The sequence below is a fragment of the Aaosphaeria arxii genome, assembly GCF_010015735.1.
Source record: "Aaosphaeria arxii CBS 175.79 unplaced genomic scaffold BU24scaffold_12, whole genome shotgun sequence".
Taxonomy (NCBI): domain Eukaryota; kingdom Fungi; phylum Ascomycota; class Dothideomycetes; order Pleosporales; genus Aaosphaeria; species Aaosphaeria arxii.
In genome coordinates, this window is record NW_022983485.1 from 744,709 (window position 1) to 768,460 (window position 23,752).

Below are 23,752 nucleotides of genomic sequence, written 5' to 3' on the forward strand. Positions count from 1 at the left end.
GAACTATAAGTACCTAGGTTGTAACTAATGCAAGAGTAAAATGCGGGGGTAATAGGCGGACGACGGGCAGGGCTGCGTGCGCTTCCCTAGGAAAGAAAGCTGTTTGGTGTAGTTAGGAGAATTGGAAATGCTGCGCGCTATTAGAAGCTTTATTACTTTGCACGAGGGGATGGGCGTTTGGAATGGGATTGGGCTGATGGCGGTCGACAGCCCAGGAGGTGATGCATACATGCAGTAGGCGAAAGTCCAGCGCAGCAAGTAGTGGTAGGGGGTGGCGAGTGATGGACCAGGCACATTCAGCGAGAATTAATGAAATATATTGAGAAAAAAGATTTTGGACTCCAGAAATCCTCATGCCCCTATCCTAACCTGCGCGACCTTGTTGTGCTGGTTTGATGTGTGCATCGAAGCCATGTGACAAGGGGGAAACACAATTTACCACGATATGATATGCCATGAGGGGGGAAAAGAAGTCTAGAGAAACGGTAAGTAGGCCGGTAGCAGGATGACCTTCGAAAAAAAAGAGGAACAATGATGAGAATAGCTCCCAGTAAAGTAGAGGGAAGATGTATGAGTAACAACAAGCTTGCAACATATGGAACGTGCCCTCTGGTAGCGCAAAATAATCCGTGTTCAACACCGAGACCCTGAAGGTGAACCCCAAAAAGATTCAAAGAAGGGAAGGACGGTCGAAGGCTGACCACCAGCAAGTTAAAGTGACAGTACGTGCTAAAAGTATCGGGTTGTGTTTCCGCGATTGCTCCCTGGTAAAGGCGTTGAACATATGCGACCTCCGAGATGATGGCACCGGGCAAATGATAGGTATCTTATTTCCTTCCTCCCAACCAAAACGCGCGACAACGTCTCCAGTCTCCTACATCACCACGCATCCGCAGCATCCCTTCTTCTCCGAATCCTCCTCCACGCCCATCTTGTTGGAGATGCCGTTTGGTGCGCCGCCGCTGGGTGCGCCTGTGTATGATGACATCTCCTTGTTGTATCTGCGGATCTCTCGTACGATGTCGTAAAATGCGTTATCTACGTTGATGCGTGACTTGGCCGATGTCTCGATGAACTTGCAGCCGAACTGTCGTGCCAGATTTTGTCCCTCTGTAGGCGGAAAACGGTTAGCATGTCTTGGGATGGAATCTCTGGGCGTGGGACCTACCTTGCGTCGACACCTGCCTCTCTCCGTCAAGATCACACTTGTTGCCGACGACGATCATGGGGAAGTAGTCCTTGTCCTTGACTCGGAGGATTTGCTGTTGGAAGGTCATGATTTCCTCGAAGCTCTGGCGGTCGGTTATGGAATAGACGAGAAGGAAGCCTTCGCCGGTACGCATGTACTGCTCTCGCATGGCCGAGTACTCCTCCTGGCCGGCTGTATCGAGAACATCGAGGAGGGCAACCTCGTCGTCGATGACACACTGCTTGCGGTAGGAATCTGATCCAAGGTCAGCCACCATCCGGAGTCATGCGCAAGGAGTCAGGAAAACACTTACCCTCGATCGTCGGGTCATATTCATCTACGAAGTGGCTCTGAATCAACTGGATGGTTAAGCACGACTTTCCTACACCACCACCGCCGACTACGACGAGCTTATATTCTCGGAGGAACTGGAAGGTACGGTCAGTGAACATTCTTCTTTGAAGGGCCCGCGACCGTTGGACGGGGACAACGACGCCGCGCAGAAACACACCTTTGATGCCATTATGTATGTGTATATAAGAAGGACCAGCCGGGACGCGGTCTATTAGAAGAAGCAGAAGCAGAAACCGAAGCGCGGATGATGAGCGCTGCTCGGGGGTTGATCAAATTGGAGGAGGCGGGAAACGGGGAACGAGCGGAGCAGCAGGCTTTTGCGCTCACCGAGTGTCGACCACGAGGTACCAGAGGCGAACAGAGGATGAAGGCGGAGGGACAGAACGGTGGAGAGGCAATTGAAGATGCCGAGAGAACGGAATTGTGAGGAGGAAGGGGTGTGGTGGTGGGAGTGTGAAGGGATAAGGTATGAAGAGTTGAAAACCACCGTGAGAGAGGTAGGTTAGGTAGGTAGGTACTTGGTAGTGTAGGGTAGGTGTGGTAGGCGCGGTAGGTTAGGTGATTAGGGTAAGGGTAGGTACGAGTAGTGAGTAGTAGTGGTAGTGAGTAGTAAGGGAGTAGAGTAGGTTAGGTTGGCACTGGGACCGGGCAGAGTCCGTAGATAAAGTACTACAGCGCAGTGCCAGTAACAAGATGTAAAGGAGCTATGTCTCAGTGTCTCTCTCTGTAGACTACGGAGTATTATTCTCTCTGTCTTCTAATACTGACTGTTCTGTCTTTCTCTCTCTACTACAGTGTATTATCGGGAGATGGGTGGAAGATGAGTGGTGTTGGTAAACTGGACTTTCTGTTAGTGGAGAGTAGATGGGTCCAGATTGGGTTTAGCGCCATGGGAGCAATGGGCAGATTCCGCCTCTACGCCCGGCATCGTTGGCTCGTTCATCCTCCACCACCATAAACCATAAACCACCACCACTACTACCACCGCCATCACAGTGACAACCACCATACAATTAACGGCATCCACTGACACTGAACTGACTAAACTATTCATCCCACCCCACCCGCAAATTCCACTTCACCTCTGATTCGAGCAATCCCTCTTTGGGCTCCTTAGCGCTGTGCACAATGAGGTCTTCGCTTCCCACGACGCTTGCAAGCACTGCACAGTCCATCCCCTAAGGACAGGAAGGAAAGAGGGGATGGGATTGGGGATGGGATTGGGATACAGTAAGGTTAGGGATAGGGATAGGCAATAGGGAGAGGCTTCGTTTCTTCCTCGTCCTTTGCCCCCATTCGCCCAATCCTCGGTCCCCCGTCACCATTCGCCCCTCGCCGTCCATCCACTGAGCATATCCAACCGTCCGTCCAGTCCAGTCCAGAGTCTCCAGACGGCATTGTGTCAGGTAGTGGAACTTCAAGCGAGAAAGACCCTGCGGTGAACGATACTCGTTGTTGACCTGCATTATATTGCTGCACTACTACTGCTCCGTACATGCTCCGTAACTACTGGACATTCACATATCTTTGCATCAGGTCACACCATCAACCATTTCGACCCGGCCTCATCATCCCATACAGACGCATTGTCCAATCTCATCCACTCCCATCACTTCAATGTACTTTTCTTACACGCCTTTCCAAGAAATACAGAATGAGATCAGCGCATCCTTGCCCTCTCACTGTCTGCCTGCAGCCCGGCGCGCGCAAAAGAAACGCCCGCACAGGCGAATGGAATGGGCCACCCCGGACCGCCTTTGACTAGGACCTCACCCAGCGGTTAAAGCGGCGCGTTACTGGGATGACCTACTCGTCTGTCACCCTCCTCCGGCCCTCAACCCTCCTTCTCCCCTTCTAGGTACGCGATCCTGGGCCTTTGCAGTCCAGTCCTGTCCTTTTTCACAGGAAGGATCAAGAAGCCTAAGTCGGTGTGCGTGCGGGTTGCCGGCGGCCAACACCAACTGGGGTACCGGGCCAGCAACCAAACCATCGTTCCGAGAAGCACAGTGCTAACATGAAATAAAGCACCATTTCCGCTCTCTGGAGATATGCGTTCTAGCCCATGGACCGATGTATACGAAATACTCCATATCTTTTGTCCTCCCTAACTAGCAGTAGTAGTAGATTCTCAATCCTCACAAAAATCACGTAGTCGCGCTGTCACGTCGTCACGCTGAAGCTCAGCTCAGCTCATCTCAGCTCTTGTCCGGCATTGTCTTTTTCCCTCTGCACCAGTCACCATTTCACATGACGGTCCTTTGCATGCGGGCACGACGGCCTTACCTCCACGGCACCGCCTAGGAGGGTCGCACATGCACACAGGTACAGTTCTATTTGATGTATGGGTGGGGTGCGGGAAGATGCAGGCTCATGCTGAATGCCCTTTTGACCAACTGTTTGCCACGAGATGACACGCGAAACCTTGTATCCCGTCGTAGATGCAGAATCTACCCGACGTTGACGTTTTGTTCGCTATTCAACAACGAAGTCCCACTTCCACCTTGCATTATCACTGTACTTCACTCTATCACAGCGTTATCGCGTCCCGAAAACAAATATTGGCTCGGCGCACGTCCACCCTCCCTAGCCAGTTCACTGGCGATGCACACGGCTCGTCTAGCTCGCCTTCCACAGTTCTTCGAGAATTTGGCGTTGGCGTGTGCTCGAGGAGCAATGCCCCTGAGCCTTGCGCACTAGGGCACTCTATGTATCATTGCGCTGAGATTCGCATTGGCGGTCTGAGCGTCAATGGATACTACTGTGGTAATTATGTAGTCCGTATGTATTGGTGAGCTGACATTCATTTATTTGCAATGATTTATTTAAGGTCATGTCGAGCAACCTCGGTTTTCTATTTTGACAACGACATGTTTCCCTCTGATCCTGACCCAGCATCACTCTCCTATGTATGTACATACGCACAGCGGAGAGTGTCCAGACATCCGCTTAGCCGGACTTTAGTTTGCCCGCCTCTGTGTCAGACGATGGTTTATCGTCCTCCCCTTCGACCGCTACTCGATGGCCTTGGACAGCCTTTTCCACCTCGGCGACGAGTGAGTCCATGTATTCTACATCCCGACCGACAAGTGTGACTGTGTTGTTTTCCATGCCCCAGCGTGGGTAGCTACCTACTTTGACTCCCTTGGGTTCGGCCTTGCTCGCCAATTGCGTCAGGTACTCTGCAATTGCACTCTCAGCCATGGGAGTGGATATCAAAATCCGGTAAACGCCCTTTCCTTCTGGATCGGTCAATCTAGGTAGCAAGCGAGGTTTCAGCCCATCCAGCATGGACTCGAAGATTCTGGGAACACCAGGCAATATATGGATATTGCCATTCACAACACTGACAGGCACCCATAAATTGTCGTCTACGAACACGACCTGGTCCTCATAAGGTCTTGAGTCGTCCAGTGGCAGTTCGACCATACGCTTCTTCGCTGTCAGTGCGGCGGAAGGAGTGTCCCAACTAAAGTTGGGCTGTGATTTGTGAGGTTTTGATAGTCGTCTCATGCGCTCGTACGCCTCCTCGTGTAGTTTCAAAGGTAGCCCGAACGCTTTAGCTATCGATTGGTAAGTGATATCGTCGTGTCTGGAATAGCATGGTGATCAGTGACTGCACATCCTGCGACATGGGTGGTACGGCGCGACTCACGTAGGACCAATTCCTCCCGATGTGACTACAAAGTCATAGTTCTTGGACATGCGTTGCGCAGCTTCTATGATCTCGGCCTCGTCATCGGCAATCACTTCGATGCGCCGGAGGTTGATACCCAGTGAGAAGCAGAACTTGGCCAAGTATGCCTGGTCTGCATTAGCTGAGGCTGAAGTGAAGACATTGGGAATGATATTGGATGTCTTACCGAGTTTGTGTCCACTGTCTGGTGCGCACGCGCGCGCATTAGCCAACCCTGCGCTACACGAGACTCAGATCCCTGAATTGCATACCTTGCCGCCCAATACTTCGTCACCAATGATCAAACATGCCGCCGTATGTATGAGCGACTTCTGCTGTGTCGTCGTGACGCCGGCCATGGTCGATGACGTTATCGATGGAGATCGCGGATTGGCTGCGGAGAGGTGTGAAAAGTTTGGCAGGGGTCGCGTGAGGTGTCTGGCTACTTGGTTGAGCCTGCTGAACATTGATCTTCAGGGGACCTCAATCGCAATGGAGGATTGACTGAGTAGCTAGGTGCATGAAGTCAGAAGTCTTCGAGAAACAGCGTGGAAAGGAAGTCGTCCCGTGCTAGACGCCAACGTTTCGGAATTTGCCCCGCACTCCAGCGAACGACTCAGGGATCCTCCTCCGCCATTCACACTTCCTCAGCCCTATCCCACTTCCAGTCCCCTACGACACGTCTTCCAGAGTCCGTCTATCTTTAGCAGACCTTCCTTACAGTCACTATTTTACCTTCATAATGGTCAGTACCGCTCATTCGTGTCCTCCCGCTCAACGGACGTTTCATCGCTGAAGCCATGCTCCCCGCAGTCGTCCGAGTCAAGACTCTACACCTTCAGCGAGGAAACGAAACAGAAGCTGCGGAAGTTCCGCCTGGGCACATCGCGTGCCAAAGACCCCCAGGCCGTCATCTGTTAGTCAGGAGCCCTCCATTTCGCGTGCAACACCGGGGTGTTCATACATGGCATTTGCCATCTGCTACGGCCTACGTCGCGCCCATGCCTCCTCCTCGCGAAGTTAGAATCCTCCCAAGAACGGCGCTGATACCTAGTCGAGCCAGACGCAATCGACAAGAAGACGCTTGAGGTCAAGCAGGATGATGACGAGGTATACTCGGATCTGCAGAGCTTGGGCGACGAACTGCCAGACCATGCGCCCAGATTCGTACTCTTGAGCTATCCCATAACCCTCGTACGCAACTCGACACCTGCTCGAACGGATCCATGATTGATGAATTGACAGGACTCCGGCCGATTGTCGGTACCGTACGTCATGCTATACTACCTCCCAGTAACCTGCAACAACGAAGTAAAGATGCTTTACGCGGGCGCGAAGGAATTGATGCGGAATACGGCAGAGGTTGGCAGGATAATTGAGATCGACTCTGCGGAGGATCTGGAAGAGATCGAGGCCAAGCTCAAGGAACACTCATGAACAAAGCATAGCAACCATGGCATCATCGGGCGCAGAACTGGGCAAATTGGGTACTCCCAGAGGCACAGCAACGTCGAACGCATTGTTGGGTTGCCACGCGGATGCATACAACCTGCTGGGATTCATCTATAAGAAACTCAAGTCAAGATATCATGATATCCTAACCAGGACTTGACAACGTGGGTGGTCCCCCAGGCCTTCCATCATTTTATTCAACAGCATATTAGATCCATGACAATAATCCAACCTCACGCCGCTTCCAAGTTTCTTGCATCTTAGTTCCTGGGAACGTTCCTTGCACGTGTCGAAGATCTTCACAGGCTACCGTTTCAGATCCTTTCTCCCGGATCATTTCCTATCACATCACATCACATCACACCCCTATCATCACTCAATGATCTACACAGACAAACCCACCATCTCATCGTAACAAAACACATGTTTTATGCAATCATTGACTCCACCAGACCTATCGCCCACGCTAAGCAAAACCCGAGTGGATACACCCGCCACCGATGAAGCTGCAGATACACGGCGACGCCGTTCACGACTGCGAACACCCACCTACCCGATGTCACGATACCTACCTAGGTAGGTAGGTCAACAGTTTAGCCACGCACCGCACCCTTTCCCTCCCTATCTTTTACAAAAGCGAAACCAGCCCCTTTGAAATACCTCGCCTCACCTTCCCTTCCTTTATTTTCTTTTCCCTACCCTTCGAGTTCATTTCACATTTCGAAAATTACAACGCCGTTGTGTTATACGCCATGTATATAGGGTAGTTAGTAATTCTCCGAAAAAAACGGCCGTGTCGCGCAAGTCCGAATACCCCTCTCCCCTTGCCACCGCGCGATTCGAGGAAGGAGAGAAAAATATCACAGCATATAATAGGCTAGAATAGTGAAGGGATAATTTCCAGGGGGGGGGAAGAGGGTCGGCGTGGGGTGGGGTATATTTTTTCTCTTTGGCTGTCGAGTTGCTTGTGCTGGTGTAGTGCGTGCATATATGCGGAAGGCTTGTGTAATGCCTGGGTAGGTAGGTATTAGTTTACGAGTTTTCTTCTTAGGGGGGGATTGAGTTTTTGCGGTCGATCATTTGCATGAAGATATTATATTCGTTGAGTCTCTAGATGAAGTTTCGAATGGGTTTATTTTATTTATTTTTGAATCGAGGTATTGCTAGAACAGAACAAGGTAAGACTGTATGGACAAAGTCAAGATGGTTTCGAAATCTTTTCTGATTGTTGAATTTTGTAGATGCTAAAGATATCATTTGGTAAACAAGTAGGTAAGTAGGTTGAAGATTTTATTGATTATCATGGTGTCTTGAAGTATATGTGTATGTTGTATCTTACTCCTCTCTCCAGTTCTGAATGTCGAGGAATATGCCCAAAAAAATAAATCAAAAGATGCAGCCGGCAATCATATCGCTCAGCGAATCCCCCCTCAAGCCACGCTCTCCGTAAACTCATCAAAAATGACAATGTCCTCAAACCTGCCCGCGAGCGTATCGACATCCGCGTCGTTACCCGGCTCCGAGTTCCTATTCACCGAGAAGCCGCCACCCGGCGGCCCCCGCCGTTCGTCGTTGTCGTTGTATTCGGCCATCTTCTTGAACTGGGCGACCTCGGCTTGCTGGAGGACGTTGCGGTCGTAGCCCATTGCGAGGATGGACTCTCCGATCTTGCCGATGGATTGGACGGCCGGGCGATGCTTCAGGCCGCATTGGGCGTAGAAGAGGCAGTACATGCGGCGTTCGGGGTCGTGCTCGTCGTTGAGGACGGCGCTGGCGGCGTACTGTGGGATGTTAGTGGGGTTTGTTTGGGCACGGGGGGAGGTGACGGACGATGACTGCGACGTAGATGTAGATGTTCCATTGTGGTGCTGGGAACTGATGAGTGTATTCGAAGAGCAGACCTGGGAAGCTCGTGTTAGTTTGAGAGTGGGCAGCCTGGGCACAAAGGTCACTCGAATGTACTTTTGAGTTGCTCGACCGAGGCCGCGAATATGGTCGATGGTTGAGTACCGAGCGATAGATACTTCTTGTGGCTCTGTTGGATCTCGGGCGCCAGAAATGGACGGAACAGGTCCAGAATGATTGTGTGCAGGTGCATACTGGACGATATTTAGCGTGTGAGCATGCACCAACGGAGAGCTTTTATTTTGATGGGAATAGACGCCAATAAAGAGAAGGACAGGACGATTAGGGAAAACTGTGACTGACTAGAATACGAGTGCAGAGTTTGGTGTTCTCTCTCCCCGACGCATCCCATGGGGTAGAGTATCTGCTAAGTGCAGAAGATCGGAGAACTTCGAAAGCGCAAATGCCAGCGACGTTGTGCCATCGTTGTCAGGGCTTCGAAGCAGAAGCTGCACTTCGTTGATAATGACCCAGAGTCGGCAAAAAGCGCCTCTTGCCGAAGCATTACCGTCGACTCTTTCACTGATAGGTAGAGACCAAGCTTCCACGTTGTCGCGGGCTGGTGGACTCTCGACTGGATCTCCAGGCACCGGTAGAGCCGGCCGCACTTTGACGGGTTCTATCCACGAGTAGAAGCGGCTCTGGTGCCTTCAAACAATGGTAACCTTCTATAATCTCCGCAAAGCCGGTGAATGCTTACACGATCATGTTGAAGACGCCCCAGGCAGTCCCGCTTGTGGCCTCCAGTTGGTCTTTAGATTCCAACGATGAAACAAGCAACGAGTCCATTACGCCAAACAATTTCATTCTTTCTGCCATGGCCTTGGCCTTGATGAGACATGATGCTGCTGGTGTGAACTTCCCCTGGCCAGTCAAGTGTATAGACAGAAGCGCAAGGCCAGCAAGTGTCGAAAGACAATCATCTTCTGATACTGATCGAAGCAGCATTTCCGCTTCCCCGGCAAATTTCAAACTACGGCCCAAGGCCTCCCGGTCGACGAGAGCATGAGTTTGCTATGTCCAGTCAATATCAATCTTGTCAAGAGGAGTCACAATACCTACAAACGCAACAGCAAGCAGTGAGCTGACTAGAAATGAAGAACAGAAATCGAAACGGTGCTCGACAAGGTCACGCACAAACAGCGTTGCATCAAATACTCCCCAAACTGGATGCTGGAATTCCAGGAAAGCGGAGATGGCTTCTGCGGCTTGCGAATTGGATACCGGAACCGTAGTCCAAAAGTCTATGTGGAGGCTGGCAAGTCGTGAATCGAAGTACAAAGCCCCACTTGCTGCTCCCTCTTCTGGATGCTGGTTACGAGAAGGGTTATCAAACGTCTTTGGGAGTTGATCCGCTGGTGGCAGGCCAAGATCTCGGACTGGATTGACCAATGTCTTTCCGAGGGATTGAGCGCGAGGAGAGAGGTCTAATGCAGGGTACACTAGATAGAGAGTTGTGAGACATGTCTTTGCGTACAGATGTGTCATGTTTCCCTTCGTAACTTGGAAATTATCATACCTAGTGGGTGCCGTACCAGCAACTCCAATTCACCCTGGGAATGAACTGCAGCTGGGAGAGCAGCCCGAAATGTCCGTACCTGTGAAACAGTGGATCCCATATTTTTGCTTCTAAGGCTTCTGAGCAAGTTGGTCGGATCAGAACCATTTTGTAGCTGCCACATGGCGGATTGTGCAGCATCTGCTGGCATGTTTGCTATGAGCCCGATGATCTGTTGGTATGCGGTCACCTTCTCACGCAAAGCAATGTTCTCACGCCTTAGAACGGTTGGTCGCATCTCTCTATTGTCTTCTTCCACATAGATGCAGCTGACACTGTGCTGCTGACAGTGTCCACATATTGGGCGGTGGCCATCGCAACGAATCTTCCTGGTGCGACAGACGTTACATGCCAATCGTACTTTCTTTGTGCTATGATTTTCAGGCAGTACGGGCCTTACGCCTCCAATGGCTGGAAGAAGTGAGCGATAGCCTCGAGACGACGGTGTCGCACGGTTGGGGTTCGTAGACATGTTGGCGGTACAGTAACCATCATCCGAGACCCCCAGTCGTGTGGCACAGCAAACTGTAGTCTTCTGAGAAACGTTTCAACTGAGTGAACTTTACCACGCCTCACAGTTGCTGGTAGCTGGGTTAAGCTCTTGAGGCCGGATACCACACCCAACCAATGAGATGAGCCATTCGTTGTGCCCACCGCAGAGGTGTGGATCGTCTGCATGGGTACACAGTGGGAGATCAGGCAACACTCATAATAGTAGTAGGATGTATTGAGGTCAGAATCTCTTCCATTGTACAGGAGAGAACGGGAGCCTATGTAGAAAATGGTTTCACATATCATAATATCCTCTAGAGGTCACATCGAGAAGATGTTGGCTGAGTCAGTACAGTGTCTGTGGAGGCAGTGATTGGTTCGGGTGACTTAACCGCAGTCCCTCACGAGCAGCAGCTTGGGTTGCTTGTAGTATTATCGCGAGATCATCACCTGTACATTTGTATAATTTTTCGACGAAACAGAAATATGATCTTGAAAGCTCTACGGCGCAATCGTTGAGGGTCAAGCGCGGTGGGTATCTTAAGATCATTTAAGAGGGTCAGGCTTTTCATAATCCTAATTCTGCTATGACCACATAGAATAAGTATACATTTAGCACATAATGACAGCCTATGTCAAATTTTGATCACTTCTTAAGTAAAGCTAAGCAGAGTATGTATTACGAAAATTTTGGTGGAGATCAATCTTTCATTTCATTTATCGATGGACCTTAAAAAACTTCAAGTGTCATTTTGATATACATAGCCTTCCACGTTAATAATGAACCAAAGCAACTGTAGCATATTGCTCCTCTCCCTAACTCCATGCTTTCCTTGACAAATGGTATCCCTGAATCCCGACGTTGCCCGAGCCTGTTTCCAATACAAATAATACAAAACGAATCCTTTTCTACGTCCGCCTAAATGGAATTGTATTCCTATCTCGATAGGGAACTCTAATGACCAAATACGTAGATCACCAGAACATCCCCTACCAATTCCACGTTCGAGATGCAGCAGAAAAGACTGGTGGTTTCCAGATCAACTTCTCGGGATCCAGGGACCGCTTTCCCTTGATCTTTTCCTTCGCCTTCTGCCTTTCGCGCTGTTCGACAACGGCGTCCGTCAGCACAATGACGTGTTGGTTCTTATTGTAGCGAAGCATGTTCAAATTTTGCAACGTGTGTAATACGTCGTTTGTTGTCATGGCAGATGCGAAGCCGATCTCTTCGATGTTCGCCTCGACTTTTCCGTCAAGCAGGAGATCCACGATTGTCTCCTGCCAGTAAGCACGGTAACCCAGAAGACCCAAATCAGAGAGCGGTTTTTCGGGTGAACCGAGCTTCCCTTCTCGTTTTGATAGAATGTAGGAGAAGTCGATGAGCAGTTTACCGAATCCTTTACGTTGGTATTGGGGGAGTGTTAGAATACAGGCCACATTGTAGCCTTCGGCAGATTCTTTTTCTTTGCTGAAGTACCCGACCAAGTGGCAACCATGCTCGTCTCTTATACACATGCAGTAGAAGAGGAAAGGGTCGACATCGTAGTAGAGGGTTTTGTGGTCCAGGAATAGCTTAGAGAGGAGACAGAGGTTGCGGCACCATGTTCGCTGGCGGCGGCCGTCGATTTCAAAGAAGGATACAAAGTCGTCGCGATATATCTCGTTGCCTGGAGGATGGAGGAGTGTGCACTTCATGCGGTGTCTGTTGAAAGAGGTCTCTTCGCCAAAGTACGACAGGCAGAACTCGCAGATGTACACCATTTCGGCGTCCGTGGCGAAATCGATCGGGTATGGCGAGAAGTACCAAGGCTCGACCTCGTACTTGCCCATCTGTATCTTATCTAAATTTCGCACACGTGAGATTTCGGTCTGGTTCTGTGTCATAGAGCCTCCTGTTCGAAGTTTTTCTATCTCTTCTTCTCTCGAGAACACCTCCTCTGGCGCGGCTTTGGCAGCTGCAGCGGCATCTTGCACATCTACAAGGTCGATTTCCTCATCTTCGGGTTTTGGAGTCGTGCCATCTGTGACCTCGCTCGTGACAAGCACCTCCTTGTTCTCTTTTCCACTGGCTTTGGAAGGGCGTGATGCTTTGCCAGGAATGTTGACACTTGTCGACTCCGAAGGTGTCGCTGAAATCTCTCGATCCAATTTACTCCTCGATCTCTTTAGGTTCTTCGGATCTGCTTTTGAGGGGGCGTCCTTCTTTGAACTTGACGAAGCCTTCTTCTTCTCCGGCTTTTCCGGTGCGGGCCATTCGACCTCTCGGGTGAGATCAATACGTTCTGAGTCTATCCATTCATCGAGACGTTTGTTGAAGTCTTCGTAATGGACATAGAATTTCATTTTCCCACGGCGCATTTGCTTTGTGAGGATCTCGGCTTTACGAGTTTCGCCATCCTAATATTATTAGCATATATCTTTTCGAAACGAAGCATTTTGGAAACGTCTTGTAACTCCAGCGCCAGGAACTGATTTCAACGTTCTTATGTTCATGGGGATTAAGAGAACTCCAACGATCAGCCGCCTGATAGGCGCTAGTTGCTCAGCCTCTACTTCATGGGTACGCAGAACTTACCTTCTCAACGAAAGCCTTCACGCCAGGCCTGCACAAAATCATCAGTATTCATCTCAAAAAAGTACACATCGGTGTCGCGCATACCTTAGGGTCGCAAGAGTGGCAAATCCAGTTTCCAGCGGCACCGGCGTGCCTGAGGGCTCGTGAGAATTTTCACGAGGTGCCATGGTCTCTACGAACAAGCAGTCAGATTATCGCAAGCTGTAGATGGCGTTGTGAATTATTGTTGTCGTGAATGTTTGAAGCTCTCTTTGTCGCGCGACGAGGCGAAAGTGACGATGTCGCCGCCTGTTCGCGGACCTAAGGGCACGTGATCAGACGATTGGCCCGTGCGAGTTTTTTTGCGGCGACCAATGCAGGCGGGGAGCGGAGGAGAGAGTTCTGCATCAAACGCTTTCTACACAATTTTGTTTGCTTAAGTTTTATTTTCCACACCGCCATGCGCAACCGATGACCCAAGATGGCACCAATTGAACTCAAGAACCTTTCCAGCAACTGGAAGAAGCTACAGAAAACACTACAACCCTCCTCCAAATCCGCGTCCTCAAAACCGGAAGAGAAATCCGATCATACTTCCCTCAAACGCAAGAGGGCAACACAGCTCAATGGAGAGCATGAGAGGCCCTCTTCCACACATCTGAGAAAACACATCAAGCCCGAGAAGTCTTTCGCAACTCATAAACGCCAAAAGATGGAGGAGCCCAATTCAGTCGGCGCTTCCTCGAAACATAAGGACTCCCGCGCCCTCTCTCGAAGTATCTCGATGCCCTCGCTGAAACACCCTCCGCTTCTTTCCGACCCTAAGGCCGTCTCAAAATCCGCATCTGTGCTCGCGCCCTCTCCAGATCACCCTGATATCGAGAATGAGGGTGTATCCGAAACCGCTCTACCAGGGAAATACGTGGCCATAGATTGTGAGATGGTTGGCACAGGGCCCGAGCCTGACCGCGACTCTGCGCTGGCCAGAGTCAGTGTGGTGAACTTCCATGGGCATCAGGTGTACGACTCGTATGTACAGGTCAAAGTCCCCGTGACCGATTACAGGACAGCAGTGTCCGGCATTGAGCCTAAGCACCTACGGCGTGATTTTGCGCGGCCCTTCAAAGAAGTTCAGGAAGATATTCAGACTCTCTTATCGAATAGGATACTGGTCGGACACGGCGTCAAGAACGATCTTGACGTGCTCATTCTCAAACATGACAAGAGGTTCATTCGCGATACATCCAAATACTCCAAGTTCAGGGAAATCTCGCTGGTACCAGGCCGAACACCAGGATTGAAACATTTGGTCGAAAAGCGCTTGGGGGTGGAGATTCAGACTGGTGCACATAGTTCTGTCGAGGATGCAAGAGCCACGATGGCACTATTCAGGTTGGAGAAGGAAGGGTTCGAAGAGGAGATTACAAAACTATACGGGCTTACGAGGCTTCCAGGCAGGCAGGTCGCGGAACCGGACGCAGACGGTGAAGTGCGGAGGAAGAAGAACAAACCTAAGAAGAAAAAGAAGAAGCACTAGTGCAACACTTCATGATGGTTGTTGTGGAAATTCCGATATTTCTTGGTTTCTGTGGTAGGGATGACTGTCAACGGACTCCGGATTGTTGCATTTCAAATGGCGTTTCGAGGCTTCGACAATGAAGCAGAGACTTGGACAACTTTAAACATTTCTCACATGTGCATATATGGCAGGCATATTATTCAATATTCGACTACTAGCGATATACGATATTTGCATAACTGAATACATTACATTACAGTAGTTGACTGTTCAACCTGTGCGTCTCGCTGGTGATGACAAGCAATAGAGAAGACGCCGAGTTTTAAGATATGATACTGGCATCGTCGGAGTCTTGCCTTGTATGGTATGTAAAATTCGTATTGGTGATTTGTATCTCGACCGGGTGGTTACGTTGGTTTAAGTATTGTTTTCTGGATGAATCTACTGCTACAATTTATCTCTGGGTTCAAAGAAGCTATGATTGACATCACGTTGCTTATTGTGGGTCATTCCCAACATGACGGTTGCATGCGTGATACTCCGAAACAATTATATGTACAAAGTGCGCCATCGCGGATCTAGTTCCGCTACTAAAGTGTGGTTGTTGTCTCCCAATCAACGTTCCCTGGCATCATCGACTTCATTCTCAATTACCGAACTACTAACGCTACTCCATACCCGGAGACCCCACATCATGGACCCTTAAAGCATCTGTCTCAAACGTCATGCATAGTTGGACGTATGTACCGAGGAAAGAGAGAAACCACATAAAAGCCATCCAACCTGTCCAATACTGTCTTTCAATTATCAACCTCTGAACACCTCACTCCTAGAGCATATAGAGTCGACCCTCGAAGGCCTCGAAAAAGGATCTAATCAGCAACCATGTCTATCTTCGGCGAAATTCGCAAGCCAAAGTCTCTCCTCGAGTTCTCACGCGTACTGGCGCCGGTCGCTGGTGTTCGCGTTTCCCCATTATGCCTCGGGGCAATGAACTTTGGTGATGCTTGGTATGTTGTATAATCTCTATCACAACTGAGTTGTAGAAGCTAATAGATTCCGGAATTGAAGGGAGAGCGTCATGGGCAAGTGTGATAAGGAAACCACATTCGGAATTCTCGATTACTTCGTGGAACAAGGCGGCAATTTCATCGATACGTGAGTATATACTCTTTCTCTTCATGTCCATTTGCTTTTCCTGGCCGCCATCATGCCCTCCTAGCGGCCATCTCCAAATGCCTCACCCCTACCCCACATGCCCCACACATCGGCCCTTCAAGTATCAACGAGATTATGTGAACTACAGCATTTGAGCTACCAACTGACAAATCCCCCAGAGCCAACAACTACCAATCAGAAGAATCCGAGACATGGATTGGCGAATGGTTCGCCTCCCGCCAGAACCGCGACCAAATCGTGCTGGCAACAAAGTACACCATCTGCTACCCGGACCCTCGTAAACCCATGGGCACCAAGATCAACCATGCCGGAAATGCTACCAAATCTCTCAATGTGTCCGTCGAGGCCAGCTTGAAGAAGCTCCAGACGGACTACATAGACCTGCTCTACGTCCACTACTGGGACTTCACCACGAGCATCCCCGAGCTGATGCAGAGCCTCAACCATCTCGTGCAAAGGGGCAAGGTCCTGTACTTGGGCGTCAGTGACACCCCCGCCTGGGTCGTCAGCAAAGCAAACGAATGTAAGCTTCTTCCCTACTGCTCTCTACCCGTCCCAACCTGATACCGTCACGTAACATCCAACTAACACCCACCCACAGACGCCCGCAACCACGGTCTCCGCGGCTTCTCCGTCTACCAAGGCCGCTGGTCCGCCGCAGACCGCGACTTCGAGCGCGAAATCATCCCGATGGCGCGCGACGAAGGCATGGCCCTCGCGCCGTGGGGCGCCCTCGGCGGCGGAAGCTTCACCACGGAAGCCAAACGGCAAGCCAACGAGAAGGGCCGCAACATGCGGCCGCCGACCGAGAAGCAGATACAAGTCTCCAAGAAGCTCGAGGCTGTGGCGGAGAAGCACGGCACGCAAATCACGAGCGTGGCGCTCGCGTACATCCGGCATAAGTACCCGTATGTTTTTCCTATTGTTGGTGGGCGTAAGATCGAGCATTTGAAGGGGAATATTGAGGCGTTGGGGCTTAGGCTGTCGGATGAGGAGGTTGAGGATATTGATTCTGCGGCGGATTTCGAGATCGGGTTCCCAATGAGCTTTTTGTATGAGTTCTCCGGGAGTAAGTATAATTGGAAGATGAATAGTGAGGATGTTGGGTTGTTGAAGTTTGCGGGACACTTGCAGACTGTGCCAAATCAGTTCGGGGTGGAACCGAAGCAGTTGTAAGGGGGTTGGTGTAGTGATGTGATACCTCACTTACGTATATTCAGACGTCTCCCCGTAGACATCGAGATATAGTATGGTCAAGAAATACTAAATATGTCAAAAAACATGGCATGTTCCATCCTGACGGCGTTCTTGAGTCTGATTCATTACACTGATATCATTTCCCATTATCATCATTAAGTTTTATAGAAACCACCGGGAAAACCCCTTCAAAAAGGCCGTCTCCCAACAGAACGCCATACACCACCAACACTATAAATGGAATGAAATCGCTAAACATATCAACGCTCCTTTTCTCCACCACCCAATGCTTTCCCATTACCACCTCCACATCCCCCCGAACACCGCTCACCCACCCCTCCAACAACAACCAAAACAAACCCCATTCCACCTTACTCAGTCCTCTTCCTAATCCTCGGCATCCCAAGCCAGCACCCCAGCATACAAACATACAACCCAATACAAACCGGATGCAGCACCCAGGTCCCAACCGCCTGCGCCAAAATGCCCGTCGTGAACGGCGCCACCGCACCTCCAGAGCTCCCCGCCCCCGCGATGAACCCGATCGCCGTCGTCTGGGTCGAGCGCGGCATGAGGCGTGCGAAGATGGTCGAGGCGCACGGGTAGACGGGGCCGAGGAGGAGGCCGAGGATGGAGACGGCGACGGCGTTGGTGATGACGTTGGGGACGAGCCAGGCGAGGAGCTGGAAGGCCGTCGTGCCGAGGATGAGCAGGATGACGAAGCGGCGCTCGCCGATGCGGGGCGCGAGGTGCGTGAGGACGAAGCGGCCGAGGGTGATGCCGCCCTGGTTTCGTGCGTTAGTATGATGGGGATTGAAGTGGGAGATGTGGGAGGGGAGGAGGGGAAGGGGGTTTCTTACCCAGAATCCAGCGGTCACGTAGCCGACGCTTGAGGGATCTCCATCGCGGTAGTTGATCAGGAAGGAGATGACCCAGCCGGAGATGGACACTTCGGCACCTTGGTAGGCGAAGATGAAGAGGGCGCCGAAGATGGTGACGCGGCTCTTCAGGGCGACCTTGAGGTCGTGGAGTTTCGAGACGGCCTCTTCGCCAGCCATCTGTCGACTGGCGGTCCGTTCGAGCGCAGTTATCAGTGTCTGTGGGGTCTCTTCTTGGTAGTCCCAGAAGGCCCAGCCTGCGAAGGGCATGGCGACGATGGCAATGGCGAAGGGGACGAAGTAGAAGCGGGACCAGACGATGCCGTTGGAGACCATGAGGGTTGCGAGGATAGGTGCAAAGATGCCGCCTATGCCGTAGCTGCCATGGGCTGCGCCTAAGACAACGGTCGTTGGCTGCAGATTGGAGCAAAAGACATTGTTGAGGGCCAGAGTCATGGCCATGCCGTAACCTAGGAGAAAGAAACTATGTTTTGTCAATATTGTTCCGAGGTGAGCCAAACCGAGCGGACTTACGCAATGACTACAGCTGGAAAAGGTGGCGTGCAGACAAGAACAATGTACGATAGAATCAATATCAGTTCGGCGGTCATGAGCATCTTGGCTCTACCGATCTTGCTCAAGAGGAGGTTATTGAAGAATGCCGCAGTGACGAATCCCAAGGCCTGCCCGACGAAAATCAATGACATGATTGCATGTCCTTTTGCATAGTGATGTTCCATATAAGGGATGAGAGCGCCAGTTGCTGATTTTTGTCAGGATACTGCAATTGAACAAAAGGAAACTATCTTGAACGAAACTCGCTATTCCTTCACGATGGGACAGCGACATGGTGGGAATACATACCGCTATCATTGATGCCGTTTCCAAAGTAAATCAGACAACAACTCAAAACTCGCCACTTATTCTTCGGCGGGTCGTTCCAGCACTGCATGAGATTGGCAGCCTCCTCCATCTTCGGAGAGGGCGGTCTACTCATTTCCAATTCATTTGGAGTCTGAGGCAGGGTATTCTCCATTACGGATTCGGCGGCAGAAGGCGCCTCTCCTGGAGTTGGGGGACCAGAACGAAGCGGGCCATTGTATTTTTTGCCGAAGGTGTATTCGTCCAATTCAATATTTGAAGGGGCCTGGCGAGCATGACCTTTGGACTTCTGGAGAGTTGCTGCCGGGCTGGCGACTGGTTGGCTAGTAGAGTGTTGGATGTCGAAAAAGCCGTGAATGCCACCGGCCGTCGACATGATAAACAGAAAGCGATAAGGAGAAAAACTGATAGAAAATTGCTAATAATTTAGGGTATGATCTGTTAAAAGTGGCTACAATGCAATTGAGAGGTCTGGTCAATTCATTGATTGAGGATAGGAGAACGATAAAAATTTTTACGTTCATGCAATCCGAATTTTATATGAGCAGAGATAAGTCACGATGGCACAGCATAAGCTAGCGAGAAGAGGAGCATCGTGAACAGCATGGGCTGATTAATAGGTGCGGGGAGACAGTGGATGACTCTAAGGGGATCCACAGGACTCGCAACATATGCATTGTGCTTGGACCGACATCTAGCCAGTCGGAATCTGACATTGTTACGCGTGTATGCAACCATTAGGGACTGGATAAAACATTAGCAACCTTTGACGTTCTTTTTCCAATATTGTGGATTGGACTTGGGAAAATGTTTCGATAGCGGATTGGGACTTTGTGATTGGTCCAAGTGGGCTAAGACCTTGGGGGACTACGTCGAAATCGATTCGGAGACTTTGAGATCATGGGGCCGTGACTTTTGAATTTATCAGCACTTGACGTGGTGGGCTCAATTAACTATGAACATGAATTGTATCTTTTAGGTTATGACAGGCAATTGAGACGAGTCGGAGTATCTGCATCTGGATGGACAATCGGGAGAACGTCGGAGAAAGATCCACCGGCGCGCCTTACCGCCTTCGTCCACACCCCCCGCCGGGCAGAATTACTCTTCATGGTAGATATTCGTACTTGTTGGTTTACCGTCCATTATTTTTCCTGCCCCTCCAAAACAAACTTTTAATTCAAAAGTCGTTCAAATCCCCACGTCATTGCAATCATGCCCCGTCCGAAACGTAACATCCTCGCCACCGTCCAAGACACCCTCACCCCTCCCGACGAATTATCCGAGTCCCAAGCCATCGCCCGCGTCTCCAAAGCCGCCGGAAAGAACCTGTACATCGCTGAGCTGCCAGGTGGGAAGTCAATTCTCGTGGAACTTGTTGCGAAGTTTCGCTCCACGATATGGATTAAGCGCGGAGGCTATGTGGTCGTAGATGTGAAGGCGCTTGCGGATCGAGAGAACAAATTGGACGGCGAGATTGTCAACGTGGTGCGAGAGGAGAAGGAATGGCGTAAGATGAGTTATTGGTATGTACCTGATTCTAAACGCTATGGAGATGCTGGGGAGGTTTTTGGTATCATTGGGGAGGAATATATGCACGGGATACTGATATAAAAATACAGGCCGAAGGAATTCGAGAAGAAGCAGACGTACGTCGATAGCGACGAGGAAGAGTCCACTGTCGGCAAGATGCCACCTTCAGATTCGGAAGAGGATTGAGGGAAAAGAAAGCCGTCGTGGTCTATTCTGTATGCTCGTGCGGCTCGGTCACGCTGCCATTCTCTTGGACATTCTCAAACTCGTTCCTCGTGCCCCACCATGTGCTCAACAGGGTAATCGCCAGCACCCCGACTACGGTCGCAGAGCTCGCCGGTGTGCTTGGGTACACGTTCCATGCCCATTCCTGCGCAGCCCAGAGCGCATACTGGATGATTGGGTGGAGTCCGGCTTTCCATAAGAGGAACGGAGTTGCCCATGCGATATAGACGTAGAACTGGTAGTGGAGAGATCTGGCACATAGCATGCCAATGATGTTCGCAGTGAGAATAGTGGTCATTATGAAGCTCGGAGACACCCTTCGACTGATGGCCTCCTGATCTTCGGGCTCGTTGGTGATCAATTTGAGGACCCCGCGTAGCGAACGTCGGGAGGGCTTAATCCAACGTGTCGTTGCGAACCAGATGAGAAGGCCTGCATGTACAGCCAAAAGTCCGATCGCGAAGGGTTTGGAAAGGAACGTAGATTCATCCACAAATCGCCAGTTCACGGTCCATTTGTATAAGAACTGTCGTGTAAGTTCGAAAGCTCTTGCAAAGTATGATGGAGCACGCTTTCGGAATGGATATCCATAGCCAATCTACTGTCTGTCAATACCAGTACATACGAAAACGATGCACGTGATAATGTTTAAACTTACCGTGACCTGAACAATGATCATTCCTTGAGTGAGACCCTCCCTGCCTCCGAGAGCCTGAAGAGCCAGGAAACCAATAGCAGGGAGTGGTAGTAATAGGCTCATTTTGACATTCAGACCAGTCGTGTAAAAGAATGATCCGAGATGCCAGTTATTCCTCTGATAGAAGTAGATGGCAAGGAAAAGTCCCAAAACAGCAAAGCAATCGTTGAAAAGTCGCAGCATAAATATGCTATGTAGACGTTTGGACAAGATAAGCAATGGGAAAACATATGGCGGAACCTAACAGCATACGTCAACAACAAGTCCGAAGTAAATAGAGATGACATGGTTTACCTTTGCAGCGCGATAACATTGCATGACAATCGCCAACGTGAACAGATACACCAACGCAAAGAGGTACTGCGCCATCTGGATATCGCGGCCCTCATCCGTGAGCGAGTAGAGTAGCCTGTAGATGTAGACATGTGCGGCGGGATAAACCAAAGGGCCTGTCGAACCCTCAATCTTTCTATAATCTCTTTCTCCCTTCAAATAAATCTTGATGTGCTCCATGTACGTCGTCCAGTCAATTTCAGTATCTGTCGAGCATATTAGTTATCTTCCACGTGTTCGTCGCGTCGATTCTCGAGATGTCACGAACATGGGATTTTCTCAATGATCACGCCGCACAGCCCTGCGTCGGCGATGAGAAGTAATGGATATATCCATGACATGTGCTTTGGATTCGTAGCGATATCCAGTCCCTGTCGTATTAACTCCATGATGATTATTTTCTGTGAGGAAAGCGGTATTAGATGACTTCTTCCCCTCCGGGATAGAGGCCTGTGTTATAGGAGCAATGCGAGGTCACGTGAATGAGGTGAGCTTCAGGTTTCAGGTTTGCGCAGGAGGAGAACATTGTCAAACTCTTGCGTGTTTCATGGGGAGAGTTTGTTCGTACGATCCTTTAGAACATTGCTTCGTACACACGCCTGAAGGGTATTCCTGCCGATTCGGTGCCCGAATTCGTCAACGCTGGATGCCCCGATTATTCTACCTCGTACTCTTCTAAGCTAGATGGTCCATCCCAATCCAACAACTTTGCTCTAATACGATGGTGTAGAAGGAATCAGTCCACTTTCCATCCAATGAGTAGCCTGAATCGCTCCAAATCTATATAACTGCTTCTAGTACTAGCATCTAGCTCTCGCATGTCTTGTAGCCCCATGGTATTTATTATTACGTAGGGTTGTCGCACAGCATTGATCATTCCCATTCGGTACCTTTCAGCCGCTGCATTAGGTATTCGACTTCCACTTCCTTAGTCAAAGGAATGACCCAATCCTACAACATTGTCAGCATACTTAAGCACATCAACAAGATGCAATTCCTTCTCGTACCTTGTACATTGCGACCACAGCCTCAGCGTCGACCTTCGACGTACCAGCACCGCCAGAGTCTGGGTCAGTGCCGTAGGTGTTCGCCTTGAGTCTCAATCTCTCCAACACCTTCTTCTCGACTGCCGCATTCGTGATAGCCTCGTCAATTCCCTTCCGATCCTCGGCCTTGATCAACTTCACGAAGCGCTCCGTCTCGCTCTGGAATTTAGACTCGGCCACGAACTTTCCAAAATGTATCCGCCTGGAAAGCGCCTGTAGAAAAGTGATATCGCAAGTTGCGGACGACCCATAATTCTCCTGCTGCTCTCCCCTGTCCTCTCGGTCCGATTTCGCACACGCAGCGGGCAGGATGTGCTCGATGTAGGACTGCTTGAGCTTCTCGTTCACATTGACGTCGTTTTCGTGCAGGATCTTTGGGTATCGGAGGGGCTTGAGGATCGGCTTCTGCAGGACCTCTGGGAAGAAGGGGTATTCGTCTGGGGATTCGTAGCGGCGGATGATGGACTGTAGGCGCTCTTGCTCGCGCAGCACCCAGTCGAACAGGCTTAGGTCGCTTTCGGGGATGGGAACACCGCCGGCGATGTAGATGGTCTTATTCAATGGGAATTGTACGCGCTCGATGAGGTGGAAGGTGATTGTGTCTTCTAACCGTCTTTTGGGTGCTCAGTTAGTTCAAATGCTTCGCCGCATCGGGAAAATACTTGTTCTGGTAAGCATACATTAGTTGGAAGCGAATGTTGGAGAGGTCGAGTGCCTTGGAGGCATCGTATAGCTCTAATGCTGCATCCATCTTGCAAGGCTGAGGTTGTAGAGAGTCAATTGTAGCTGTTGATTGCGAGGAAGCCTGGGAGTTGTTCAGAGTTGGGGTTGTTGTTGCCATTGGTCACACTTATAAGCCCAGCCCTAGTATCGGGGTCGGCGATGCCAGCGAGTGTGAAAGGAGTCATCATAACTGTACGGAGCATGAGCAGCGCTGTCATGATGCCAGGCTGAGGATTAGAAACCCGACAATTGGCAAGGCTGCGGCTGCGGCTATCTACATATTTTATATCGCGGGCTGCGTTGCACAGGATAAATGTAAGATGGCATTTTGCAGGCATTGTCATCATTCATACGAGGAGCTGG

The 23,752-nt window shown here is 50.4% G+C and overlaps 11 protein-coding genes across 11 annotated transcripts; 4 read left to right on the forward strand and 7 right to left on the reverse strand.

Annotated features, from left to right (window-relative positions):
• Nucleotides 1–874: 874 nt before the first annotated feature.
• On the reverse strand, nucleotides 875–1,712 carry BU24DRAFT_467539 (ras-domain-containing protein; the record flags this gene model as incomplete). Its single annotated transcript, XM_033532447.1, has 4 exons — nucleotides 875–1,110; nucleotides 1,169–1,444; nucleotides 1,503–1,617; nucleotides 1,701–1,712. The coding sequence occupies 4 exons, from the start codon at nucleotides 1,710–1,712 to the stop codon at nucleotides 875–877; spliced, it is 639 nt and encodes a 212-aa protein (XP_033378391.1).
• A 2,658-nt stretch (nucleotides 1,713–4,370) lies between these two features.
• Nucleotides 4,371–5,768, reverse strand: BU24DRAFT_428083 (Molybdopterin binding protein). Its single transcript, XM_033529389.1, has 4 exons — nucleotides 5,489–5,768; nucleotides 5,404–5,421; nucleotides 5,196–5,344; nucleotides 4,371–5,132 (listed from the first exon to the last, which is right to left on the reverse strand). The coding sequence occupies exons 1-4, from the start codon at nucleotides 5,573–5,575 to the stop codon at nucleotides 4,490–4,492; spliced, it is 897 nt and encodes a 298-aa protein (XP_033378392.1). The 5' UTR covers nucleotides 5,576–5,768; the 3' UTR covers nucleotides 4,371–4,489.
• Nucleotides 5,769–6,029: 261 nt separating this feature from the next.
• Nucleotides 6,030–6,653, forward strand: BU24DRAFT_357646 (glia maturation factor beta; the record flags this gene model as incomplete). The annotated part of the gene is made up of 3 exons (XM_033523964.1): nucleotides 6,030–6,132; nucleotides 6,280–6,410; nucleotides 6,462–6,653. Coding segments are annotated over 3 exons (426 nt in total), but the record flags the coding sequence as incomplete, so codon positions are not given.
• Nucleotides 6,654–7,948: 1,295 nt separating this feature from the next.
• Nucleotides 7,949–10,897, reverse strand: BU24DRAFT_496850 (uncharacterized protein). Its single transcript, XM_033534218.1, has 7 exons — nucleotides 10,093–10,897; nucleotides 9,636–10,015; nucleotides 9,274–9,587; nucleotides 8,877–9,221; nucleotides 8,631–8,767; nucleotides 8,499–8,569; nucleotides 7,949–8,449 (listed from the first exon to the last, which is right to left on the reverse strand). The coding sequence occupies exons 1-7, from the start codon at nucleotides 10,601–10,603 to the stop codon at nucleotides 8,099–8,101; spliced, it is 2,109 nt and encodes a 702-aa protein (XP_033378394.1). The 5' UTR covers nucleotides 10,604–10,897; the 3' UTR covers nucleotides 7,949–8,098.
• Nucleotides 10,898–11,346: 449 nt separating this feature from the next.
• Nucleotides 11,347–13,448, reverse strand: BU24DRAFT_428090 (histone acetyltransferase ESA1). Its single transcript, XM_033529390.1, has 3 exons — nucleotides 13,283–13,448; nucleotides 13,199–13,226; nucleotides 11,347–13,020 (listed from the first exon to the last, which is right to left on the reverse strand). The coding sequence occupies exons 1-3, from the start codon at nucleotides 13,363–13,365 to the stop codon at nucleotides 11,614–11,616; spliced, it is 1,518 nt and encodes a 505-aa protein (XP_033378395.1). The 5' UTR covers nucleotides 13,366–13,448; the 3' UTR covers nucleotides 11,347–11,613.
• Nucleotides 13,449–13,597: 149 nt separating this feature from the next.
• Nucleotides 13,598–14,943, forward strand: BU24DRAFT_428091 (RNA exonuclease 4). The gene has a single exon (XM_033529391.1). It carries the CDS (start codon nucleotides 13,659–13,661, stop codon nucleotides 14,712–14,714), a length of 1,056 nt encoding a protein of 351 aa, XP_033378396.1. The 5' UTR covers nucleotides 13,598–13,658; the 3' UTR covers nucleotides 14,715–14,943.
• Nucleotides 14,944–15,297: 354 nt separating this feature from the next.
• On the forward strand, nucleotides 15,298–17,139 carry BU24DRAFT_379359 (norsolorinic acid reductase). The gene is made up of 4 exons (XM_033524693.1): nucleotides 15,298–15,706; nucleotides 15,768–15,854; nucleotides 16,034–16,398; nucleotides 16,477–17,139. The coding sequence occupies exons 1-4, from the start codon at nucleotides 15,582–15,584 to the stop codon at nucleotides 17,049–17,051; spliced, it is 1,152 nt and encodes a 383-aa protein (XP_033378397.1). The 5' UTR covers nucleotides 15,298–15,581; the 3' UTR covers nucleotides 17,052–17,139.
• Nucleotides 17,140–17,443: 304 nt separating this feature from the next.
• Nucleotides 17,444–19,401, reverse strand: BU24DRAFT_444713 (MFS general substrate transporter; the record flags this gene model as incomplete). The annotated part of the gene is made up of 4 exons (XM_033530649.1): nucleotides 18,815–19,401; nucleotides 18,485–18,713; nucleotides 17,933–18,434; nucleotides 17,444–17,857 (listed from the first exon to the last, which is right to left on the reverse strand). Exons 1-4 carry the CDS (start codon nucleotides 19,206–19,208, stop codon nucleotides 17,444–17,446), a joined length of 1,539 nt encoding a protein of 512 aa, XP_033378398.1. The 5' UTR covers nucleotides 19,209–19,401.
• A 646-nt stretch (nucleotides 19,402–20,047) lies between these two features.
• BU24DRAFT_414499 (nucleic acid-binding protein) lies at nucleotides 20,048–20,551 on the forward strand (the record flags this gene model as incomplete). The annotated part of the gene is made up of 2 exons (XM_033526224.1): nucleotides 20,048–20,358; nucleotides 20,455–20,551. The coding sequence occupies 2 exons, from the start codon at nucleotides 20,048–20,050 to the stop codon at nucleotides 20,549–20,551; spliced, it is 408 nt and encodes a 135-aa protein (XP_033378399.1).
• Nucleotides 20,552–20,573: 22 nt separating this feature from the next.
• BU24DRAFT_467548 (glycosyltransferase family 58 protein) lies at nucleotides 20,574–22,009 on the reverse strand (the record flags this gene model as incomplete). Its single annotated transcript, XM_033532448.1, has 4 exons — nucleotides 20,574–21,188; nucleotides 21,249–21,527; nucleotides 21,582–21,826; nucleotides 21,889–22,009. 4 exons carry the CDS (start codon nucleotides 22,007–22,009, stop codon nucleotides 20,574–20,576), a joined length of 1,260 nt encoding a protein of 419 aa, XP_033378400.1.
• Nucleotides 22,010–22,493: 484 nt separating this feature from the next.
• Nucleotides 22,494–23,417, reverse strand: BU24DRAFT_414501 (chorismate mutase; the record flags this gene model as incomplete). The annotated part of the gene is made up of 3 exons (XM_033526225.1): nucleotides 22,494–22,571; nucleotides 22,628–23,279; nucleotides 23,347–23,417. 3 exons carry the CDS (start codon nucleotides 23,415–23,417, stop codon nucleotides 22,494–22,496), a joined length of 801 nt encoding a protein of 266 aa, XP_033378401.1.
• Between the last annotated feature and the right edge of the window lie 335 nt (nucleotides 23,418–23,752).